The 23,180-nt window shown below is 40.6% G+C and overlaps 2 protein-coding genes across 3 annotated transcripts; one reads left to right on the top strand and one right to left on the bottom strand.

The window, feature by feature from the left end:
• Positions 1–149: 149 nt before the first annotated feature.
• SDHA (succinate dehydrogenase complex flavoprotein subunit A) lies at positions 150–16,937 on the bottom strand. Its single transcript, XM_054814624.1, has 15 exons — positions 16,784–16,937; positions 13,388–13,474; positions 12,918–13,079; positions 12,367–12,510; positions 12,056–12,220; positions 10,753–10,901; positions 9,378–9,502; positions 7,922–8,090; positions 7,116–7,311; positions 6,158–6,329; positions 4,743–4,861; positions 4,220–4,331; positions 2,941–3,071; positions 2,319–2,432; positions 150–1,430 (listed from the first exon to the last, which is right to left on the bottom strand). Exons 1-15 carry the CDS (start codon positions 16,847–16,849, stop codon positions 1,344–1,346), a joined length of 1,998 nt encoding a protein of 665 aa, XP_054670599.1. The 5' UTR covers positions 16,850–16,937; the 3' UTR covers positions 150–1,343.
• Positions 16,938–16,993: 56 nt separating this feature from the next.
• Positions 16,994–22,236, top strand: CCDC127 (coiled-coil domain containing 127). 2 transcript variants are annotated; one of them, XM_054814625.1, is made up of 3 exons: positions 16,994–17,157; positions 17,651–17,779; positions 18,450–22,236. In XM_054814625.1, the coding sequence occupies exons 2-3, from the start codon at positions 17,659–17,661 to the stop codon at positions 19,121–19,123; spliced, it is 795 nt and encodes a 264-aa protein (XP_054670600.1). In that variant the 5' UTR covers positions 16,994–17,157; positions 17,651–17,658; the 3' UTR covers positions 19,124–22,236. The 2 variants fall into 2 exon arrangements, with proteins under 2 accessions (XP_054670600.1, XP_054670601.1); XM_054814626.1 differs by having other exon boundaries at positions 17,151–17,205.
• Positions 22,237–23,180: the final 944 nt, after the last annotated feature.

The raw sequence follows: 23,180 nt of genomic DNA, 5'->3' as shown, positions 1-23,180 counted from the left end.
CGGCCCTATCCGCCCCCGTAGGCCTCCTCCCCGCCCGGCAGGGTCGCAGCCGGCGTTTCCCCACCATCGCTGGCACGGTAGAGCCCCCGCCCTCTGCCAAGGGTAGCGGGCAGCCACCGGAACAGCAATGTCCAGACGGTAGAAAGGTATTAGCTTATTCTGCTTTATTGTACCATTTTTAAAGATGTATGAAACACTACTTCCTCACCCCTAAACAATAGTCAGGGATCTTTCTGGGAAAAAAAAAAAAAAACCCAAGTCAAGATACTTTCCATTTTCCCCTCCTACCCCTGCAAGGGTAGCGCACTTCAACACGCTACATTTCTCTGAGTCCAGTCTCAACTCCCTGGTGCAAGGTACAAAAAAAACACTACAAGAGTGAAATATGGTGCATTCAATTTTTCCAACCACCATCATTCCAACATTCAGTTTTTCCAACAGCCAACATTCAGCAGTTGAGGAAAAAAAAATTGTCAAAAAATAAGAAATGCTCCATTTAATTGTGATCCGTGTAGCTACACTTTAGTCTTCTACAAACTAGGAGTTATTCACAGAAACACAGCTGGAAACTGCTCTGTTGCTGCCTTGCAAGTTACATCTTGGCACTAAAGCACACGTAAGTTCAAGTCTGGTAAGCTTTCATATTTAGGTAAGTCTTCTGCAAAACTGCCCCTTGGGTCCTCTGAGCGAAAAGACAGTCTAGGTAATACACACAGGACATCACAAAAGTGTTTTCAGAAGTGCCAGAGATAGTAGAGATTAGCTATTAAGATTATATTCTGTTCATGATATATTTTAGAGGAAGTAACTGGAGTAGAAGTATCTTCTTTCCTTCAATGAAACAACAGTATAACATTTTTTACAATTTTAGCTTTAGAAAAAAGAAGTTGTAATTACTAGTACATCATTTTCTTTCATGTTACTTACAATCAGCAATTACGATGCTTAATTTTAAGTCCCCATAAAATTCAGCATCTCAATCTTGTCAAACTATTTCAATGCATTTCTTGTTCTTAAAATATGGAAATAACTATATATTCAAAATAAAAGCATTGTAATTATATACATAACAGCATATTCAAACAGATACAAGACTTCTAATCACTTTATTTAGACACATGGTGTGTTTTCCTGTCAGTTTTGACAGATGGCTGAATGAACATAAACTGTCCTGCATTCCATTTTCATAATTGTACAGTAAGCCACAGCAGAATACAAGCTGGAGAAAACTTTAGTCAGCATTTCCCATTAATTGATAGTGACAACACTATTTTGATTTGCTTGTGCTATGCTTATGTACACTAAGCCCCTCTGGGAGAGGACTGCAAGTTGAATGTAAGTTACTAGTATGAGCGAATAGCAGGCGGGACAGTTGAGCAGTCTTCTTCATTCAAAGTTCTGTCAATCACAGGTCTGTATTTCAAGGTAACCTAAAGTAAAATAGAACAAAGAACTTTAAGACAAACAAACCTCTTGTATCTAAACAAGACAGCCTAGCTAACAGGAATGACTGAATAACATGGATAGCTTAACATCAATGAAGTCACTCAGTTAATGTCTCCATTATTCTTTTCCTTCCAAAGAAAATCAATAGTTAGGAACCTACAAGGAACATTTGAGTTCCACCAAGTTACTACTGACTGAATTCCTTAAAATCAAAGCCTGGACAGAAATGGTATCAGAAAACTACTACTTTAAAAAGGCCTTTTGGACAAAGTAAAATTTTGGTTAAGATAGCTAGTTCCTAGTTCTTTAAGCTAGGAAAGTCTTGGAGAACCCAATGGATCAGTTAAGAGACAGAACTGCGTCACTATCTTTCCATCCTCAGCAGCTATTCGGGAAGTGAAGTGTTCTCACTTGTCCTCAAACTAGATTCAAAGAAGCTGGAACTGGGGGAGAGGAAGCAAAAAGGATTCAGAGAATAGGATACAAAGCCAACACTCAAGATTATTATGGGGTCAGATTTCAGTTCCATCTTTAAAATGCCATAACAACTTTATGCTAAACACCAACAACAGGTTTTACTGTAAAAGGAAGAGAAAAAAGCTTTTGAATCTGCCTGATACAACAGGAAAAAGAATTCCAGCTCAAATTGCAAAGTCACTTCCCAAAGATCAACAGTAACTTCTCCCAGTCATGCCTACTGTTCAACAATAGAGTAAGTGTTGAATTTTTTTTGCTCTAAGTACACTAAACTGTATCAGGTACCTCAGACAGTGACAATCAATTGCAGTATTATCATGATATTAACAGCTGTCTATGAGAGCAGCCATCTGTTGACACTGAGAAAGACCCTTAAGCATCAGGGCTCAACATACCTTTCCAGATGGGACATCCACATATGAAAGCGTGTGCTTTCTCCAGTGCTCTTCAAATGGCTTCCGTTGCTGGCCTTGGAGTGGCTTAGAATAGTCAAACTCATCTACCCGTACCTAAAGACGAAATTAGGTTAGTATAGACGAGAAATTGCATCTGCAAATTACTTTATGACCACATGATTAGTTGCATTCCAATTACAACTGTAATACAGTCTCTCCTAATAGCCAGCAAGCTTTATCTTAACACTGCCCATGTCAAATTTTAAAGCCCTTGTTAAGCCTCAGTATTTAAGGTAATGTTCCTTGCGTAGAACAATTATTCTGCTTGAAGTCCTGTTGATGCATTCATGACCTTATTACTATTATAGTCCTGGTTTAGACCTCTCTAATCATTTGGATGCACACGTGGAACTAGTCTTCTCTCAAGATCATTACCCAGTGTGGCATGTATTGGTCATTTTATACATAACAAATAAGAACAGATAAAACAGAGCAGATGGGAACCCAAACAAATACTACGCTAATCTTATCGCAAGACTCTGAAGATTGTTCTTTGAAGAAATTACAACTTTTAAATAATCCATTCGAGGACACATAACAAGGTCACAGAAAATATTTATACCTTATAGTCCTCCCTGGCATGAGCACCCCGGGACTCTTTGCGAGCCTCAGCACCATAAATGGTCTGTAGAGCACAAAGCATCAGGTTTTGCAATTCGAGGGTCTCCACCAAGTCAGTGTTCCACACAATACCTAGTAAAACATTAAAATACTATGGAAGGTGTTCTACAAACAAGTAATTTCTCAATTTACTTCTGCTGATATTTAGGATGGAACTAGCCAATGCTCTACCTACTACAGTCACAGTACTCTGCAATACCGAATTACTCATTATTGCCTGCAAGGCTCCGTAACGATTTTAAACCCTAACGATGTAATTAATCCTCAAAAAATTCAGTAGTTCTACCAGGTGTCCCTGTTGCATGTGTACTGCTGAGAGAAAATTACACCATACATTCTTGCTTGCTTTGTATCATACCTACAACTCAGTCCCCATACTTCATTTCAGATCTCAAATCTGGCTACATGGTAGCTCTAAGTAGATCCCTAACAGATCCAGACAACAGGGCTTTCCCTTTCTTACCACCCTCAGAGAGAGAAAAAAACAACCCACAACTGCTACTTATACAAGGCGATTCTTCATTTAAGTATCTCCAAGGTGGACCCAAGTTCACTTTACATGAATGAATCTTAATTTTGATCCCTACATTCTAACCTACCATTACACTTCTTGATGCCTAATGAGAGCTGCCCAAGAAAGCCAGATCTACTTTCAGTGTTAGGATACATGTCCAACAGCAGTAGTCAGAAAGAAATACACAATGTGATTGATAGGACCAAAAGGTACATTATCAGTTGTACTTAATTAACCAAGTTATCGTAAGATACACTGCAAGACATGGCAGTATCTGCATGCAGCACAATCTGCTCTGCTGAAAAATGAAAGCTCAGTGTTCAGCCTATGAATAGCCTAGCCACCTTCTTCCAACTCCCTGGCCTTTTCAAAAGATACTTACAAAGTTCATATTAGTATCTGAACAGCTTCACATCACGTTCTGAGAGAACAGCAGTTAGTACCTTATACAGTTGAATCCAATTTCAGTCTCTGCTTCTTTCAAAGAGTATGCAACCAGAAAACGACCATTAAGATCAAGTACTTTACTGATTACCATGTTTAGCAAGTAGGGCTCTACACAGTATTTTAAAAGATTCAAAATGGTCAAAATCTTTAGCTAAAGTTTCAAGAAACACATAAGCAGGTTTAGAGAAGAAAAAAAAAACCAAACACTTTTCCCAGAGAGTACTCTGGCAAAGGGGTATTTTCTTTGCTATCAAATTACCTCTGTCAAATGTCTTTAGATGAGCCAGATCACCATAAATTTGGCTAAGTTTTTCACAGCCTTCTTGGAGTACGGAACCAGTACGGAATACAGCAGCATGGTTTTGCATTGTCTGCAAGATAGTAAAACAAAATCAGTTTCATATGCTGCATATCCCACATAACTTCATTAGTTCCAACAGAGCTTGATACAGAGCTGTTCTGACTTCAGACATGTCTGCGACCTGAAGAAAAAAAAAAAAAAAAAAAAAAAAAAACCACCACATTCTTCTGTTCATCCCAAACAGAGGAAACCCCACTCTATTATACAGTGGGTAATTACAGTGGGTAAACTACCCAAAAGGAATAACCATGAAGGGAAGAAGCAACTAACAAAAACTGATACAGCCTTTACTGCACACAGTTTCCTCACACTGCTTTTTCCTTCTGCAAAGCAAATCCCAAAGTATACTTTGCAAAGCGGCCAAACACCCTGTTGCTTGCAGCTTCTCCCACCTTATACTCGAGACCTTCACCAGGCTTACCTTCTGCATGTTAAGTCGCACTTCTGAAGTTCTTATGGTTCCGTTCGCAAATCTCAGTTTGTCAAGATTAGCAACTGACTCTTCACCAGCATTTGGTTTAATGGAGGGAACTGGCTCTCCTAATAAAAATTCAGTTAAGTTTAGTAGGTGACTGGTTTTGGCACAGTTTCATAGACTAGCAACTACTAAAAGCCAGATTTGACTAAAACAGAATCTGTTTTCAGCCTCTGAGGTATAGGTTATCGTAAATTTCCTGAACTCCCACCAATAGTATCCCTACACTCAAAAATCTAGTTCTCAGTGCAATATACGAATCACATGCTTTCCTGTGACAGTTAGTAGGGAATTTATAGGTTTGGCTAAACTCTGCTGTTAATTCCTTAAAAACAGGACTTGATGCAAATTCTTCAACTGTGGAGTAAGCTCTGGCTCCTTACCACTTTCTCCTATACTTTCCTTGTCTCCTCACACCCAAACCTCCCACCCTCTCTTGGGCTGTGAAGGGACCAGGGACCATTGGCAGTTACACGTGAGCTCTGCATCTTACCTCTAATATTGGAACCCATCTGTTATTGGGTAACAAATCAAACACAGCATCTTAGCAGCACACTTCATCTCTCATGTAGCTTTGCATTCACACTAATAAAAACCCTCCTGCAATTTTAAACTCAAAGGAGCCACAGCAAGACCAATCCAAATAAACGTTTGCACAAAGCCAGAGCCAACAGGCATTGCTAGATCCAAGCTGATTCCACCAGGAACCATTACTCTGTGCACTTTGTGCACAGTCAGACTGAAAAAGACAGTCTTATTAATTTGGACATTAAGCGATCATAAAACATGTAATTACTTCTGGACTTGAGCTGCTCTGGCAATGTAACTGCCTCTTACAGTATTTTGTTGGTTGGTTTTTTTCACATTCAGTAGTGATAAGCCACATATAGGGGTGAGATGGTACGATTTTCAGTATCATTTGCATTTTCAGTATTATCATTTGCATATGCAGTCCCCCTTATAAATCAACAAGGTGGCGGCAAATTCCACTATAATAGTGCCAAGTGTAAGACAGACTACATTTTGACATAAAGATGCAGTGCAGCGTGTAGAGAAGTCAGTCTCCATATTCAGTATTCTGGTTTACTAGTTTGTGAAAAATCTCAACTGCTTTTGCCAATAGCATTGACCCAATTCTAGTTTTAAGATCAACTCACAAAGCAAATGTTACTGACAAGCACTTGCATCACAAAGAGCATACCTATGAAAAGCACAAACACTAATTTCTTCTTTTTCTAACAAATAAGAGTCTATGTTTAGCATTCTGAATTTGAATTACGTAGCAACAACTCTTTGTTGGGCAGAAATGTAATCATGAAGGCAATTATCTCTAAAAGAGTGAGACAAACTGTGAGACTTACCAGGCTTGCATGTCTCTGCAATAGTAAGGGCACAAGCACGACCAAAGACCACCAAATCCAGAAGTGAGTTTGCTCCAAGTCGATTTGCACCATGGACAGATGCAGAGGCTGCTTCCCCACAAGCGTATAAACCAGGTACCACTTTATCCTCACCATTCACATGTGTGATCACCTATCATTTCAGACAGTCAATTAATACTCTCAGTTTATAACAGTGCAAACCTCCTTATTTGCAAAGCCATATGCACGTAAAGACAAAATACAGCAATCTGAAGTCTTCTCCAACCCTAAATCCTTAGTTCTAAAGGGTAAGTAGTACTACTACATAAATACACATGGCACTGAAATCTAAGATTTCCTTAGTTATGCTTATGAAACAGAACCATGTACTCTTCATCACAATTCTGCAGCAAGTCAGAAAAGCACAGTAGGAAAGTCTGATCCACACACATTTCTAAGGCAAAATTTTACATTAAAAATTAACAAGTACAATACACTGAAACAGAAAAATTCAATGACACCATCACACTGACTTCTCACTACTATGAGTTGAAGGAATCTGCTTTAGTGTAGAGATTACATGAGGTACAGAGAATTACATACATTAACTTGAGTTACAGATTGTAACAGAGCCCTGGTTTGATCCCTGTTCAACTATATATTACCATCAACTTGATAAACAGGGAATTGTTGTCAGACACGACAGTAACTTCATTTTAGATGCTTCTTGGAACTCCCATCTCCAGATAGGCTGGAACACGGCTCTCAAATTATTTACAAAACCAAACTAGATTGTGTGTTTTAAGTACTATGACATTGTTATAATAGCATTAAGCTAGTGTTATTCAGCATCCTTACATTTATGAAAAACATTGTTAATGCCTTTATATTTGGAAAATAATTTCCTATTATCACGCTGGGAAAAAAAAAAAAATCCTAGAAGTGATCTGTTAGTTACCTGTCCTTTGTAGTTGGTAGGAATACCTCCCATATTATAATGCACGGTAGGCAGAACAGGAATAGGCTCTTTGGTGACATCAACTCCAGCAAATATCATAGCTGTTTCTGAAATACCTGGGAGACGGGTTGCTAGCTGCTGTGGTGGCAAGTGGTGTAACTGCAAGTACACATGGTCTTTTTCAGGACCACAACCCCTACCAAAAAAAAAAAAAAAGGCAAAACAAAAAACAAGTCAACATTGGAACACATAACAATAATTCTGCAAACACCAGTAATCCAGTAATGTTTCTAATACAATTTGTTTCATTTGTGAAAAATTTTAATTTTCCATTTTTTCAGAGGTTATCTGACAAAAATGAGTATCTATCATATTTAAGAAGACTGTTGAACCTGGCAGAATTTACATGTAGTTTTCACCTCTCAGCTTTCTTTTCACAATAATTCATAGTATTTAAGACTTTAAACCACTATATCACTGCAGAAATACGTAAGAATTGAAGATAATTAATCAAGAGAATACAGCAACAAATTATTTCCATTGTTTGCAGTAAGAGCATATATATTAAATTTGTTTGAGCAACTGTGTCTAGACACACAAAATTCATACAGGATACTCCTAACATTTTGTGTTCCCTTTTAGTGTTATTAGGGATTAACAAACTAAGTTTTTGCAGTGTTCAGCTAACAGTTATTAAAACTCACTCCCATGAATTATCATGTGTTTATCAAATGAATTACTATACCACATATAGTCTAGTATGATTAAGTATTCATTCTGCAGCTTTGTTACAATATTTAACTAACCTTCCTTCACGGATTTCTATGGTCATAGAACGAGATACTACATCCCTGGAAGCCAGATCCTTAGCAACAGGTGCGTATCTCTCCATAAATCTTTCACCTTGACTGTTAATGAGTATACCTCCCTCTCCGCGACATCCTTCTGTTATAAGGCAGCCAGCCCCATAGATACCTGTCAAGAAAGAAAATAACCATCAAATGAGATATTCTCTTGACATCTCCATAATCAAGACAACCAGGACTAGATAAACATGGTGGTCTTAAAATAACACAAACAAGTCACAAGGGTAGATTTTATTCCACCCTAATCATACCACAAGTAACTGTCCCCCAAGACTGCTCAGAAACAAGTATTGTTATTCCTTTCAAACACTTCCTGGAAGGCAAGTTGTTTTGGAACACCCATGGTATCTAAACTATTAGAACTAGAAGAGATCTGCACCCAGCAATTATGTAAGGAGACTTTTGCTGAAGATCCACAAAACCTTTGTAATTTCTTTGTTCAAGATTTTTAAGTAAACCAGAAGTTGATTATCTCAAGGCCAGTTTGCTCATCTTTGTTCCCTCTTTCTCCTGTGCTAAGGCAGCACAGGACGGCTTGAAATTGTGTGGAATGTGAAAGCCTACTCAGTAAGCCTTCTTTTCCTGTAAAGAAGGAAGGCCTACCCGTTAGCCTTCAGCACTGGTCATCATAGAAAACAAAAATGCTAACAATCTCATGCACTTGATAATTATGTTAACAGCTATGGAATTATCAGACAAGCAGCGAAGCTTCTTTACTAGAAAAATCTTAGCTAAGTCCAAAGAACATTGGATCTCTACAATATAACAAGGATAACATTGTAAAATTAAGTGAACAATTAACAAAATCACCACTTATCACAAGTTAAAACTGAGCATTTATTTAGCAACAACCAAAAAACCAGATCTTTGCTTTTTAGTCTGTGACCATTGTTGTCCACAGTTTAGATACTCATCCTGTGCTATAAAACTACAGTCCTAAATATACACCTTTACTTCAACTACCTTACTTACACAAAAGATTCTAATATGTAACTCCCTAACAGTTGCATCTCTTGTTGCTCTTGTATCTAATATCAAGCCCTTTAAAATATTAAAGACAAGAGGAAATGTAAGTTCAAGAGGTGAACTGGTTTCACCTTGGAATGCATAAAACCTGTTAGTATGGTAAAGACAGCACCTTAAAATATTTAATACTGGCCTTTAAATTAGAACAGCTGAGACCTCTCTCATATTGTAAGTCTTACTTTCAAGATTTATGTTCCACAGCAGTTGCAGACAAGTCTGAACACCTGTCACAAGCAACTAATGAAGTGCTGCAGAAAAGCGCAAACTCACTTGAGCACATTTTGAAACAACAACAAAAAATCTGTTCAAATCATTAAAACTAACTTTGTATTTATAATACAAATAACTAAATATTATTTATATTCTGTACCTGTAGGGTGAAACTGTACAAATTCTAAGTCCTGGCAAGGAAGACCAGCTCGTGTGACCATAGCAGTGCCATCACCCGTACTAGTATGAGCAGATGTACAACTGAAGTAAGTGCGGCCGTACCCACTACAGGACACAAAAGTCAACAGAATTAGCAGTCCAAGAAAAAAAAAAATAAATCACCAGAACATAGCATTCAACTATGCTTTTTGCACAACAGTGAAAATAGAGCAGAGGATTAATAAGCAAAATGCGTAAGTTTTGCCATTGCATGCACTAAGTTCCATCAAAATTGGTATTGTCCTGTTATGCTCAACCATATTTGAAAAAAGGTTGGTGAAAGAAGGTCCAAGAAAAAGAATGACAATTCCAGAGCAGGATAGTTAGGTTAGTATCAGAAGCCTTTTTGTGAGAGAGAGAGAGTTACATCCGCAAGTTCTCTCAATACAATCCAATAGCATTAGACTCCGTTTCAACTATTACTAGCAGTTTTATCAAAAATACCATATAACAATGGTTTAAATCCTCGATATGGTCCTGATTTTATATTCTTAGATTTCAAAACTTAGTTGCCCAAAATTAGGTATTAAAAGAGAATTCTTATGCCTAAACCAAACATGTTAGCTTCCAATGTCATTGAGCACTGCAAATACCCCCAATTTCAGGACAAACTCTCAGAAGAAATATCGATCTATATATTTTATGTACCTCAAAGTACTCAGGTATGAAAACAGCCTCAACTTTAATAAAGCCAAATTATACAGGCAACTAAACTCAATATTTTGCGTCTAAAACAGATAACAGGCTTTTGCTGTTTATCGCTAACACATATAGCATTTTAATAAAGGTATACAAACTTTTGCAACCAAGTAATGTTAAGTTAGATGCATTCAATAATTTCATCCTACAACAATTAAACTTACAATTTTGGTATCCTAATGTAATAAATTCTCCCAAATTTTGAAAAAAGTTATTTCCTACAGGAAACTCAGGACCCTACAGATATACACACGTTGGTAGCATTGCAACACTGTCTGCTTTAAATAGCACACTTTAAAAATCTCAGATCATTTGGATCACACATGCTGCTCTTACACGTTTTATCTTTATATCATTGTTCTAGAATTCAAAGTTAGATCTCAAATTTATACTTGGTCACAGAAGTAACAGATGTCTTCTTTCAGAGGGAGTGACTGAATTCAGTTATATTGCTTTTGATCAAAGGAAGGGGAAAAAAAAAAGATGAAGGTAGAAGTTATGTTTTTCAAGCCAACGTGTCATCTCTACACTGTGGATTCAAATACATGTACAAACACACAGACTTCCAACTAGTAGCACTCTCAAGTTTCTGTCCTTCATCATAAACATTTTATTACCCAGTGGCAATGACAGTGTTCTTTGCTCTAAAACGATGTATAGTGCCATCTTCTATGCAAAGGGCAATAACACCACGACATTCTCCATTTTCCATAAGTAGATCCAAGGCAAAATATTCAACAAAGTAGCTTGTATCATATCGTAGAGACTGGGGGAAAATAAAAAAGGGAACTTTAGAAAAACCCAGAAACCACAGTAACCTCTCTTCAAAACTGTCAATGTATATGGGCTATATCAGGATAAAAAACACCCCCACCTACTTTCAGGGAAGCCAGTTTCCTCACAAATTTTTATAAAAAATTGCTAATGAGTCTACTCTAGCTTAAAGAGAAACAAGTAGCTACCACTTAATTCTGAGAAGTCATAGCTAGTCAGCAAGACTTGTTATTTCCCTCTACATTTGGCAACACTTTAGTCAGCTGCAATGCTTGATGCATGTATGAGCACGTTTTACTTAACCTCTTGCAGAGAAGTGGAATACACCTCTTGGAGCCTAGTATGTCCGCAGAAGCAGCGTGCAGCAAGTCAAATGTTCTTTCATGCCCTCAAGGATCAGATCAGTGTTTGGCAGCACTGAGCATCTGTACTACAGCAGCATATATAGTATGAACCTGAAGCAGAGCAATTAGCTAGCTGCTAAGTAAATTTAAAAAAAAAAATAGCTACTAGCTACTTAATTTCAGGTGTCAAGTAGTTTAGTGCCATTTTAAAAAGACCAAATCTTTCTTCAATTATGGCTTGTATAATTGATAGGCACAGAAGCTGGCACACTTAGTTACCATACAGCAAGCTCAGAAATGCACAGTAGGCCTTTATGTATTTACTCCTCGCTTTCCCTGCTCCCTGTTTGAAGACGAGTGAAAGAAAGTCCCTCTTTTCAGAGTTCCCCAATACTGCTGTGGCAGATGTTTGAAAAAAGTTTTCTGGGGAAGGTTTAAATAAATTCTCTTTGGATCTAGTTAACAGACACAAACATATTAACAGTGAAGAACTACTACAGACCACAAAGCTAAGAGTGTACGTTAATTGACATCCGTTGTCTTCACAAGAGCCATTATAATTACGATCTTTCAATTTATTCTATTTCTGCGTACTCCTGACAATAAACAAACATCACCTAGGCTACATCCTTCCACATTGCCTCGAGAAGGAAGGAAATCCGGAATTGTTATCATTCCCCTGAATTCTTCATTCATATGCGAATAGCTACACAGTTTTTCAAACTCCAGGGGGAAAAAGAAAAAAAAAATCATTAATTCCAAACACAAAAACCCAAACCAAGTTTACTTCATAGCTGCTTACCCTGCCATACAGAGTATGTAACAGTGAGTGTCCTGTCCTGTCTGCAACACAACAGCATCTGTGAGCCTGGCCTCCTTTTCCAAACTGAAGACTCTGTCCACCAAACGCACGCTGATAGATTTTTCCTTCTTCAGTTCTGCTGAACGGCATCCCATAATTTTCCAGCTGTTGAATCCAGATACAAGCATCAGAAACTCTTGCGCATAACAATCCAACAAGTTATCTTACTATGTTCCTTGTAAGGAGATGTCTTTGGAAGCTAGTCTGTGTTATAAATACTTATAGCTGACATCAATTCCAGTGAGTCTCACCTCTATCACCGCAGCTGGGGCTTGCTCGGTCATGTAGTGTATGGCATCCTGGTCACCCAGCCAATCAGACCCTTTCACTGTGTCATAGAAATGCCACCTCCAGTTATCGTCCTCCATGTTTCCCAAAGCAGCATTGATCCCTCCCTGAAAATAAAAATCCATTTTCCTGGAATTAAATTACTGAAGTACAGTTTTAGTAGGTTTTCCTCATTTCTGTTAAAAATCACATACCATTTATGCCTCTGTGTACAAGAAATACACTAAAGTCAGATTTAACATGGCTGTGAAAAACCTGTGCAATTTATCAGTTTCACAATGGCTCTTACCTTGTCCTGTTTCATGTAACACAATGAACTGCAAAGTTACACTGAATGCAGTGAAAAAACACTGAATAGAATCTAAACATACATTGCTTTCCAAAACAGTTTCAACAAAATATGCACTATTTATAAAAGGAAGCAGGGCCTTCAAATGTGATCTTCATGTGCACAGCCAAATCAGCTTTCTGACAGCATGCATTTTTAAACATTTTTTTCTACCTCATTTCTCACCTGTGCAGCAACAGTATGAGATCTCGTGGGAAACAACTTTGTAACACATGCTGTATTAAATCCAGCCTCTGACAAACCAAATGCAGCCCGCAGACCGGCTCCCCCTGCACCCACAACAACTGCATCAAATTCATGGTCCACTACTGGATATTGTGTAGAAATCTGGAAAAATAAATCGGTTTATGATCACAAATATTTCAAGCTAGGTAAAGCTTAAGTTTCATGGATACACAAGCAACATAGGTTTAATGTTCTTAATAGGCTCTTGCAGCAAATACTACATCCATTACGTACTCTTTTGGGTAGAAACTATCATTAAAAAAAGCAATGCATTTCAGCAACTCGATCTCACTACATACTTTAACACAACACTCCACACTGAAAGCCAAGTATCTGGTTGTTTCATGTCTCTCAAGCACTACATGTATTATATAACCTGTTACTTAAGATACACAGAAGTACAAACATACCGAATCAGAAACCTTCGTAGAAGCATTTTTCTTTCCATAGACTGTGAAGTGTAAGTTGCGTGCGAGAGTCTTGCATGCTGCTGGCCACTATGGAAAGAAGTCAAGACAATTGTTATAGAACAAATGTTTCTACAAAGAAGACTTTCAGCATTCTTGGCTACCTTGCATTTCTAACAAGCTTCTACTTACCACTGATACCACATATACAAGAATATTCTATCAACGGATTTTTAGAAATACATGCAATGAAGTTCTGGCTTTTTTCTTTTTTTTCTGAGTATGAATATAGAAAAGTTTTGACTAGATGACAGAACAGTCTGCAAGTAACAGGACATCACAGACCATCTGTTATTTAGGTCACTAAAACTAACCAGTCTCTCAGACCTATCTGAGGCTGCACAGACAAAAGAATATGTTTGCAATTAATGCTGTAGTATTCTTACATTTTTTTTTCATAAGTAAACAATGATAGAGATAGCTTTATGGTAACCACAGGAATTAATGGAAAATACCTCTCACGTCCAGCAATCCTCAGAATTTTAATTATTTCAGGTGATCAAGAAGATAAAGAAAGCTAGGTGGTAGGAAAAGATGTTCCAGCTCATCACTGCAAAAGTCAGAGTTATTTCTCTTTTTCTCATTCTCAATTAATAAATGGCCAATTTAAAACCATTTATTAATACCTAAATGAAGCACAAGGGCAGTTTTCCCTTTCTGTAATGTTAGTCCCTCTCCCCAGCATGTTCAAAACCAAAACAAAAAACCCCACCACGCAAGCCTATCCAGTATTCAGTCTTTGCTTTAATAGGTTAAAACAATCAGAATTTTAAATATCCAACTTCTGAGAACCTGATACTCCTTCTTTACACCATTCAGAAAAACACACCTAACTGGGCATGTATGATTGATGAGAACAGCAACACAAAGCCATACTAGTGACCTGTGTAGTGACATCAGCACTTCCCTATTTGAAATCTATCCTAACATGCACTGGAGTGATATCTGTCTTTTCCAGCAACTGTTACATTCATGGTTCAATCACCCTATAATATGCTAACAAGCAGGTCTTCTCTCCCTACCACTTCCAAACGTCCATCTCTTCCCCCATTCCTGGGGTGAACTACAGTACACTTTCCTCGACTTAGTTTTATTATCTCTTGTATTAGTTTAGTCAAATTATCTTGTTGCATAACAGTGAATCTAATGTGTCATCATATTTGCTAACACACTTCTGTTTTGTTTTTGTGGGGTTTTTTGTTTTTTGTTTTTTTTTTTTTACAGTCATCTTTAAATAAGATCAGTCTTAACACCTATGAGCTCTATGAGTACCCTCCTCCAGGCAGTTATTCTCTTTCCACCCTGCTGTGTTATCACACTTTGGGGTGATCCCATGCCCATCTTAATTCCTGTATTAATCACCTTCCTTAATATTTCACATACAGAATCAGATCAACTAGTTCACTGACAGCCAGATGAAACATAACTATCAGGTGTAATTTATCTCCAAACCAGCTCTCCAAGAATCAGAGATGCAAGCTAAAATGGGATGTCCTCTCTGCAGCAAAAGTGCTTTCACAGACCTGAGCGCAACTGAAATTAGACTAGCAGAACTCTAACTGACATGGCAGGCTACACTGCACACTTCAAATGTAGCAGCCATACATTCTCTAGCATATACCACTACTGCTTGTTTCCAAAATGCTGTTCCAGCAACAGTACAGCTCTTCTTACTGCAATAAATTACTTCTCATAGATAAGCAATACATCTGGTTATTGCATAAAGCAATTCAAAGAAAGTCTTTACAGTATGTAAAGACACCACATGACAAACAGGTTTGTACGTACTTAGTATTGCTTAAAGAAGTGCAGTGAGGGAATAAAACAACACAAAAACCCCCCACCCAAACTCAGAGCTATGACCTGTGGTGATGCTATAAAGCCCCAAAAGAAAACTGACCCTTTTTTTTTTCCTCCCCTCAGAGTCAACAGCCTGCTGCAATCTCCAGTCAGAATTCTGCCACAATGCCTTGCAACTAATTTCCTTTTAAAAATCTTTGTTATTTTCTGAAGTCACTATAAACAGTTATCAAATAGATTTTGCACCAGAGGACACTGGAAATATACTATAAAAAAAACAAAACCACACAACTGCTTAGCAGATTGCTTTTCACAACTAAGCTTCTGCAAAAAAATGTTTTCAGAACTGCTGTTCCCATCCACATGCACTTTTTTTGTTAAAGCTATACATAAGAACTGCTGCTGCCACTAAGTTTTGTTCAGAATGACTCTGAACAAAAGTCCACAAAGCAGAAAAAAAAATGTTACCCTAAATTCGAAAGAAACACTGATCACACTAATGCTGAATTGTTATGCTAGCAGGAACATCATGGCCCTTACGAAATTAAAGGTCCCATCAGGGCAGATCACTGCCACCCAAAACATAACGACACTCCTTAAGCCTTTCTCCCTCTCAGCACGTTGTCTTTTAGGCACTCCCTTTGTAAGACAATGACAACTACAGCTGCATTTACAGGGTCCTTTTCCCACACGTTTATCTTTTGCAATCCCAAGTTCATTATCGACATACACGGTGGGAACAGTGAAATTAAAACTCCCATTTCACCACGGAGAAAAACAGGCCTTCACTAAGGACTGCTTACGGATCAACTAAACCAGAACTGTCAAAACCTTTAAGAAACGCGTTCTGGAAACAACTGCTAGCCAGACCTAAGCAGCATGGAGATACACTCTAGCTTCCCACGCAGGTCCAGGAGCAGCCAGCAGTAAGCTTTCTGCCCAGGTGCTGGGACTGGAAGGTGCTGCATGTGCCAGGGCCTTTCCCCAGCACATCCCGTACCCGCTGCCTTCTCTGGCCCTCAGGGAGTCTGATCACAGCCCAAGGCTACGGCGCTCGCTTCCCAAGCCAGAAGGAGCGGCCTGGCCGTGCACACCGTCAGTTACCTCCCTGTAACTGCCCCAGCAGCCGAGTAGCAAGGACAGCCCCGCTCCGATAAAAGAACCGGAGGGACCCAGTCTGCCGAGCGGGCACTCGGCCCCGCACGGCCCTGGCTACCCCGCTCCGCAGTCCATCCGCGGCTCCGCGCCCTGGGGCGGGTGCTCCTCCGCCAAGGTCACCGGGGAGACAGCAGGGCCGAGCGGCCGCAGGCCACCGCGCACCACGCCGCCGGGCAGAGTGGGCCGGGCCGGGGCCAGGAGCGCTCCCCCGGCACGGCTGAGGGGAGGGGCAGGAGACGCGCAGGGTCCCCAGGCCCAGCCGGCCCGTCTCCCTCCCGAAGGGGCTCTCCGCGCCAACTCCACGGCCTGAACCCTTCCCCTCCGCCGGAACGCCGACCAAACAGCAGAGCAAGGCAAAGCGGGCCGAGGACAGGCACTCACCACCCGCGCCGCCGGCCGCAGCCAGCGCTTCGCCAAGCTCCGCGAAGCCGCTACCGTCGCCGCCATTTCACACGGACACGGGGGGACAAACAAGAGCGCATGCGCCAGACCGCCGCTAACGGTGCCACTACCCGCAAGGCTCGGCGGAAGAGACCAATTATGCTGGGCGGGGAGGGGGAGTCACGGGCTGAGTGCGTGCTTGCGTGCGTGGTCCTCCCCAAGCCTCCCCCTCGTCCCGGAGCCTGAGCGGGCTGAGACGGGGCCAGACGACGGGAAGCCCTTAAGACTCGGGCGAGTCCGTTTGTTGTCCCCCCGGGCGCTCCCCCTCTTTCCTTAGGCTAATGGGCCGGCCCGGGAGGGGGCGGGGCCGGCAGGTAAGTGACAGCGATAACCCTCCGCCGCGGCTCCGCGCTCCCGGGCTGGTAGGTGGCTGTCCTGCTCCGGGGGCGGCGGGCTGGGCCCGCGCTTCTGTCCCGGGTCGGCGCTGGGCTGGCGGCCGGGCCGCGGCCTGCAGCGCAGAGGGGCCTGGAGGCCTTGGGGGCGGTGGGGGCGGCAACATCAGCTAACGTGCCGCTGGCTGGGGAAGGGGGTGGGCGGGAACAGCCGCGGCGCTGAGGCCCGAGGGGGCCGTCGCCGTGCGGTGCCGGCCGTGCCGAGGCTGACAGTTACGGAGCAGGCCGGGAAGCCTCCCGCTGCGCGAACACGTGTCCTTGCAAAGTTCCCAAGTGACAGGGCAGCCGCTTGAGGGTCTCAGGCAGACACCGCTGTCCCGCAGTTAGCTGTGGTCTGGCTGAGAGGGTGGCAGTGGGAGCGGCCCTGCTCCTCTGCCTGCTGCTGAGGCCTGTGTTTCTCTCCTGTACATCTAAGGTGCCTTCATGAATAATTTAAATGACCCTCCCAACTGGAACATCCTGCCAAATCAACGAGAGCCCGGGGATGAGGGCAGCAGATGGAACTACGCCTTGCTGGTCCCCATGCTGGGCTTGGCTGCCTTCCGTAAGTAGTGCCCGGGCCTGTCTGCTGAGCTGGAGCGTGTGGCTGTGCTCCGGCATCTCACCTGCCAGCCAGAGGGGAATCTCTGAAGCTGTACGGTGATAAAGTATACCCTATTTAGAGATTTCCTCTGGTCTGTTCACTTCTAATGTTATAAACAAGCACTGCTTATAGCATTAAGGCAACGGCTGTTTTTCACACATGGAATTGAATCCATATTTAATAAGCTCCAATTCACAAAGCTCTTTCAGAAGAGTGGACGTATGATATGCTAGAATGCCCAAAGCTGACAACCCAAGGAGCTGCTGATGTATGTTTATTTACTGGACCTGAGAAGTTCTCAGTGGAGTTCCTCCATTGGAAACCTCCAGTTTCTTTTCCCATAACTTTATTTTCCTTCTTTCATCCAAGAACTGTGTGTATAGCAATAAAAGACTAGGGGAGATTTTACTTCAAAGGAAACACGATTGTTTAAAGTGACTTGCTGTGAAGCATGGACCCACAGAAATACATTTTGTGGGATATGTGAATAGAAGTGAATATCACTGGGGAGGGCAAGAAAGTAAGGTCTTTTTACCAATTAATAACTTCTTTAGAAGCATAGTTAATTAACATGTATAACATTGATGGGTATGATTGTACTCATGTCTGAAGTCTCATTTATGTATGATAGGTTGGATCTGGACCAGAGAATGTCAAAAAGAAATAGAAAGAGAAAAAAATGAATATTATAAAAAACATTCATCTTTACAAAGAGACCTGGAAGCCAAATACCGGGATATAATCACGGAAAATCGTCGCACAGTTGCTCACTTGGAGTTGGAGCTTGAAAAGGAACGCAACAGAACCCTGAGTTACCGTGAAGCCCTGGTGTCCCAGAGTCGCAAACTAGTAGAAGAAAGAAGGATCCTAGAACAGGAGCAGGAGAAGTTAGAGCGAGAAAAACAAGTCCTTTTGCACTCAGGAGCAGCAGGTAACTTGTACCAAAGTTGTCTGGCAAAGGAAGAAGAGTGGCAAAACAGAGCCAATATTTTACTAAAAGAATTTGAAGAGGGACTTAAAGCAAGACAGGACATCTACTGCAGTCTTGTTGTACCCAGAAGCCAGAGACTGGAAATAGAGAAAAATCTGCTAGTTAAAGCAGCAACTGATCCTGTTGCTGTGGCTGTACATATGGAAAGTGGCTTGAAAGATATTTTCAAACATGATAACTACTGTGGCAATCTGCTGAACAGAAACAAAAGTCAAAATGGAAGACTGATGTGGCTGTATCTGAGATATTGGGAACTGGCAATTGAACTACAAAAGTTCAAGAGGGCAGAAAAGGCCATGTTAGGAAAACAATAAGTGGGGGAAGTAATGGGATTTCAGGTGATCCACTGTGCATAGTAGGGACAATCACAGTTGTAGTCTGAAGCTGTTAAATTCTACTGTGTTTCCATTTCTCCTCCTCGTTGCACTTCTGTTTGCATGGGACACGTGCAGTGTTGGTGCCTTTCCTTTCACTAACAACAAATGCTCCAGTGAGCTATGCATGCTCTTAAACTCTGTGAGTGTGTTTGTATTGCAAACTGCAGTGTAGTATAGAGATATGCCAGCTTCCATAGCTATCAGGAGCAGCGAAACAGAACTCAATTTTGAGTGATTTACCTAGCTGATGGTCATACTCCATCAACAGAGAAGTGTGATTTGTCTCCCCCAAGTGGCATAGAACATTGTGCTCCTTATCCCTGATGTTTTACATGGTGTCTCAATGCTATCTGTTTGTTTGTTTAAGCAAGACTGATTTTGAGGCAGATGTTTGGAAGAGACCGTGTTTGAGCAAGGTGCTTGTCGCATAAATCCTCTGTGTATATACGTACATTTATATACATATATGTATGTGTGAATATGTGTGTATATAAATGTATGTATTCTGAGGGGTGGAATAGTATGATCATGTTTCAAATTAATCAGTCTTGCATTGTCTTCCACCTTAATATACAAGTAGTACTTTATGAAGGAAACATCCAAAAGATGCTAATTATAATAATACCTGACGAAACAGATTGATGAAAGTCTAATTGAGCTAGGAATCCATGCGTGAATAGTAGGGACCGTATAAACTTGAAGTTATATTCTCATAATACTGGAGATATGTTAAGAATACTTAGTTTTTCTCTCATTCAGGGTCTTAGTTGTAACCCAACAGCGTGCCTCCATTATAGACGTCACCGTGCTGCTGCCTCTGCATCCCAGTGCACCAACTGCTACCTGGTTAGCTTGCAGGAACCTCTGTGGGTTACAGCCATTGCACCCAGCTCTTTTCCTTGGACAGGTCCTGTTTGTTATTCACTGATAAGAACTGAAATGCAGCCTGCGCTGGTAGCCACTACCTCCCTCCCTGATTGTCTCAGTTCTCCCAGAACTTAAGCGTGCTTTTCTACAACTCTTAAATTTTGAGCTTATGGCTCACCACTTCGTGTACACGTGACCATGAATGCCTATGGATATACAAGCTTTGCAGACTTTTAAGAAAGGCGGCTTTTTACTGTAGTTAACACAGTAAAATAAATAGATCTAGATATTTAAAAAAAAATATCCCAGTGCATTTCCATGCTTGAAATCTCTTAAAACTCTTGCGTATTCTTTGGGTCCTTGTAGCAGTAGGAACTACCTTTTTCAAATGTGCCATGTATTTTGGAGAATAACTTTTTTCTTCCTCTATTCTAATCCAACCATAGACCTCCAAGAGGCAGTGTTTGCCCTTTTGTTTATAACGTCTGGTCTTTGTTCCTTGACTTTGATTAGTGGTGGTAGGTTGTCAGTTCTTTAATTAGGAGTTCTTTATTTACTGAGGACTAGACTTGACAAACACATTTGCTCTAGGCGATCAACTACTGCGTAGCCCAGAAGCAATCCAGCTAAGTAAATGCTTGTCCAAGTTTAACACAGAACTCCAGCAGATGTGGGGTTTTCTCTTACTATTTCCTTCTGGTTTTGTTTCAGTCTGGGCACAGAAGACAGCAGATAAATCTTCTGAAGTAGTGTGTGCAACCTAATCCAGTTACTCAGCAAAAATATCAAACATGAAATGAAATTCTTAGGCAGAATATGTTTCCCAGCTAGTCTGCTTTCCAGTTGTGATTTTGCTCACCTTGGTGGTTCCAGTTATACTATCCTATTGATTTATTAGTCTCCTATGTACTGATTTATTTTACTAATTTTTTTAAATACAGTTGTAGTAGACAGACAGACCTGGGGGAGGAGGCAGCGGAGCGGGGAGGAAGAGATACTATCACAAACACCAGAAAGCCAAAACTTGTTTGGATGCCATACATATGCAGATTGGCAGATGAGCATGCAATTGAGTTACTACTGATGTGTGACAGCTTGAGCCAAGCTGCTGTAGCTGGCCATGTGCACATGTCCTAATTGCCTAGTAGAACAAATTAGTTGGAGCAACTAATTACCCTGTGTGTAATTCCTCCAGGATGTGAAAAATGTCTAACCACACAGCCGTGATGCATTTTGTATGTACGTACAAGCAGTTGTTGAGCAACTCAGCTGGCAAATGGCACCCAGTGAATCAATGCCAATGTATTTAAGACTGATACCTTGACTTTGTACATGTTCATTAGTTCTTAAAAGATCAAATGTTTTATGCTTTTTCAGTTTTTTCATAGTTTGTCCCTGACATCACTCAAAATGTTTAAAGAAAATGTAACAAAGAGGGTAAAATACTTTTTTCAGTATAGATGTGTAAGTTGAAGCATCATATGCTCAGTTGTACAGGTTTGGATGCAATGTAATAAATGTTTGATACTCACGTTTACTGCTTTAGAAGTGTAAATTATTTGTACAACTAATTGTTGAGCTATTGTTCATGGACACTTTGCAGATCAGTATATTAAGACTAAAGAGTTACATGAGGAGGATTTTTAAAAGTGTGTAACTGGTTTGGAAGCACCATTCCTGTTGGTTTCTGCCAAAACCCATGTTTGTTGGTGTGTTACATATTTTTTAAACACTTCCCCTTTGTAGGTTGTTATGTTGAAAGTTATATTGTGAACTTTTATCTTGCCCAACAACTATTATTCTGGATTGGTTATTTGTTTGGAAATGCCCGTGTATATGTAGAACGCAAGAATAATTTGTTCTCAGAATATTTAAGGAACTGGTTTTGGTTATGAAAATGGCCATGCAGCTGTTAAACACTAACAATTAATAAAAACCCTTACATATTTCTGCACTGTTTTGTAACATGGGAAAGAAGGGTGGGAGGAGTGGAATTTGCTATTTTTTTCTAACTTACAAAGCACATTGCACAATTTTAAGGTTTCACAAATTGGACAATTTTTAAATCAGCATGTAAAAAGTTTTGGTCTTTGTGCTGAGAAGAGAATATATTGGAAAGCTGTGGGTTTTTTTTTTTCTTTCTTAAGAAAGAATAGCATCATTAAACAGATAATTGCACCAGTTTTAGCTAAACATGAGTGATTAAAGATGACCGTCCCACTGAAAGACTGGGGTAATTCCTTCTGTCTGTTATATAGGGCATTCTGCCTTCCTCCACAATCCCTCAAATGTCTCATTCTGCATGTCAGCAGCTCCTTTTCATTTCCCCATGTGGATTTGCTCATTTTCTTGTTTTCTCTGAAGAACTACAATCCAGCTGCTCTAGGATGGTGTTCAGACACTCTGGGAATCCTTGTTCCCATCATAAAAGATCATTAATCTCTTGGTGTTTGACACAACCCTTTGCATTTACCCATCCCTCATTTTCACATGGAGAATGCCATCCTTATGAAATACTGGAAATGAAGAGGACAGTTTGTTATCAAGCTGAGAATAAGAGCTGGTATTACATTTGGTATTATAACTAACTTCAGTTTAAAATTACCACGCTGTTCAAGTTTTAGAGTTTGGGGTTTCTTTTTAATGCACATATTGTTCAGGTGGGTCACACATCTGCGGGTCACAGCCTTTCCTGAAAGTTAGTACTAGGCAGGTGGAAGAGGCATCCTGGGGCTGCTATGGAGGGCAGTAGCTGTGTTAATGTGACTTTCCACACGTAGACACAGGCAAGGAAATGCCCTGAAACATCTCATGCTTTCAATAAAAGCAAAAAACATTCTGTTTGGTGTGCCTGTTGTGTGATACAGCTGCTGTCCTGAATGCGTGCAACACACAGAGAGACACAAAACGCACTCTGGACTTTGTGGAACTTGGACTGGGCGCTAGAAAAGGGAAATCATCCTTAGAAAATGCTTCTGAAGGGGGGTGGGTAAAGAGGAGCAGCGCAGAGGGCCTGGCCTTCTCTCGCTCATTTTGCCTCAACAGCAGCTGTCAGAAGACCGCCGACACAACGACACATCTTAGTCAAAGGGATGCTGCGCTCTGGAAGCGACAGCTCTGTTCAAGC

This window comes from Grus americana, chromosome 2 (genome assembly GCF_028858705.1).
Source record: "Grus americana isolate bGruAme1 chromosome 2, bGruAme1.mat, whole genome shotgun sequence".
Lineage (NCBI taxonomy): Eukaryota > Metazoa > Chordata > Aves > Gruiformes > Gruidae > Grus > Grus americana.
The sequence above is the reverse complement of the archived record's forward strand: the minus strand, read 5'-3'. Positions and strand labels throughout refer to the sequence as shown.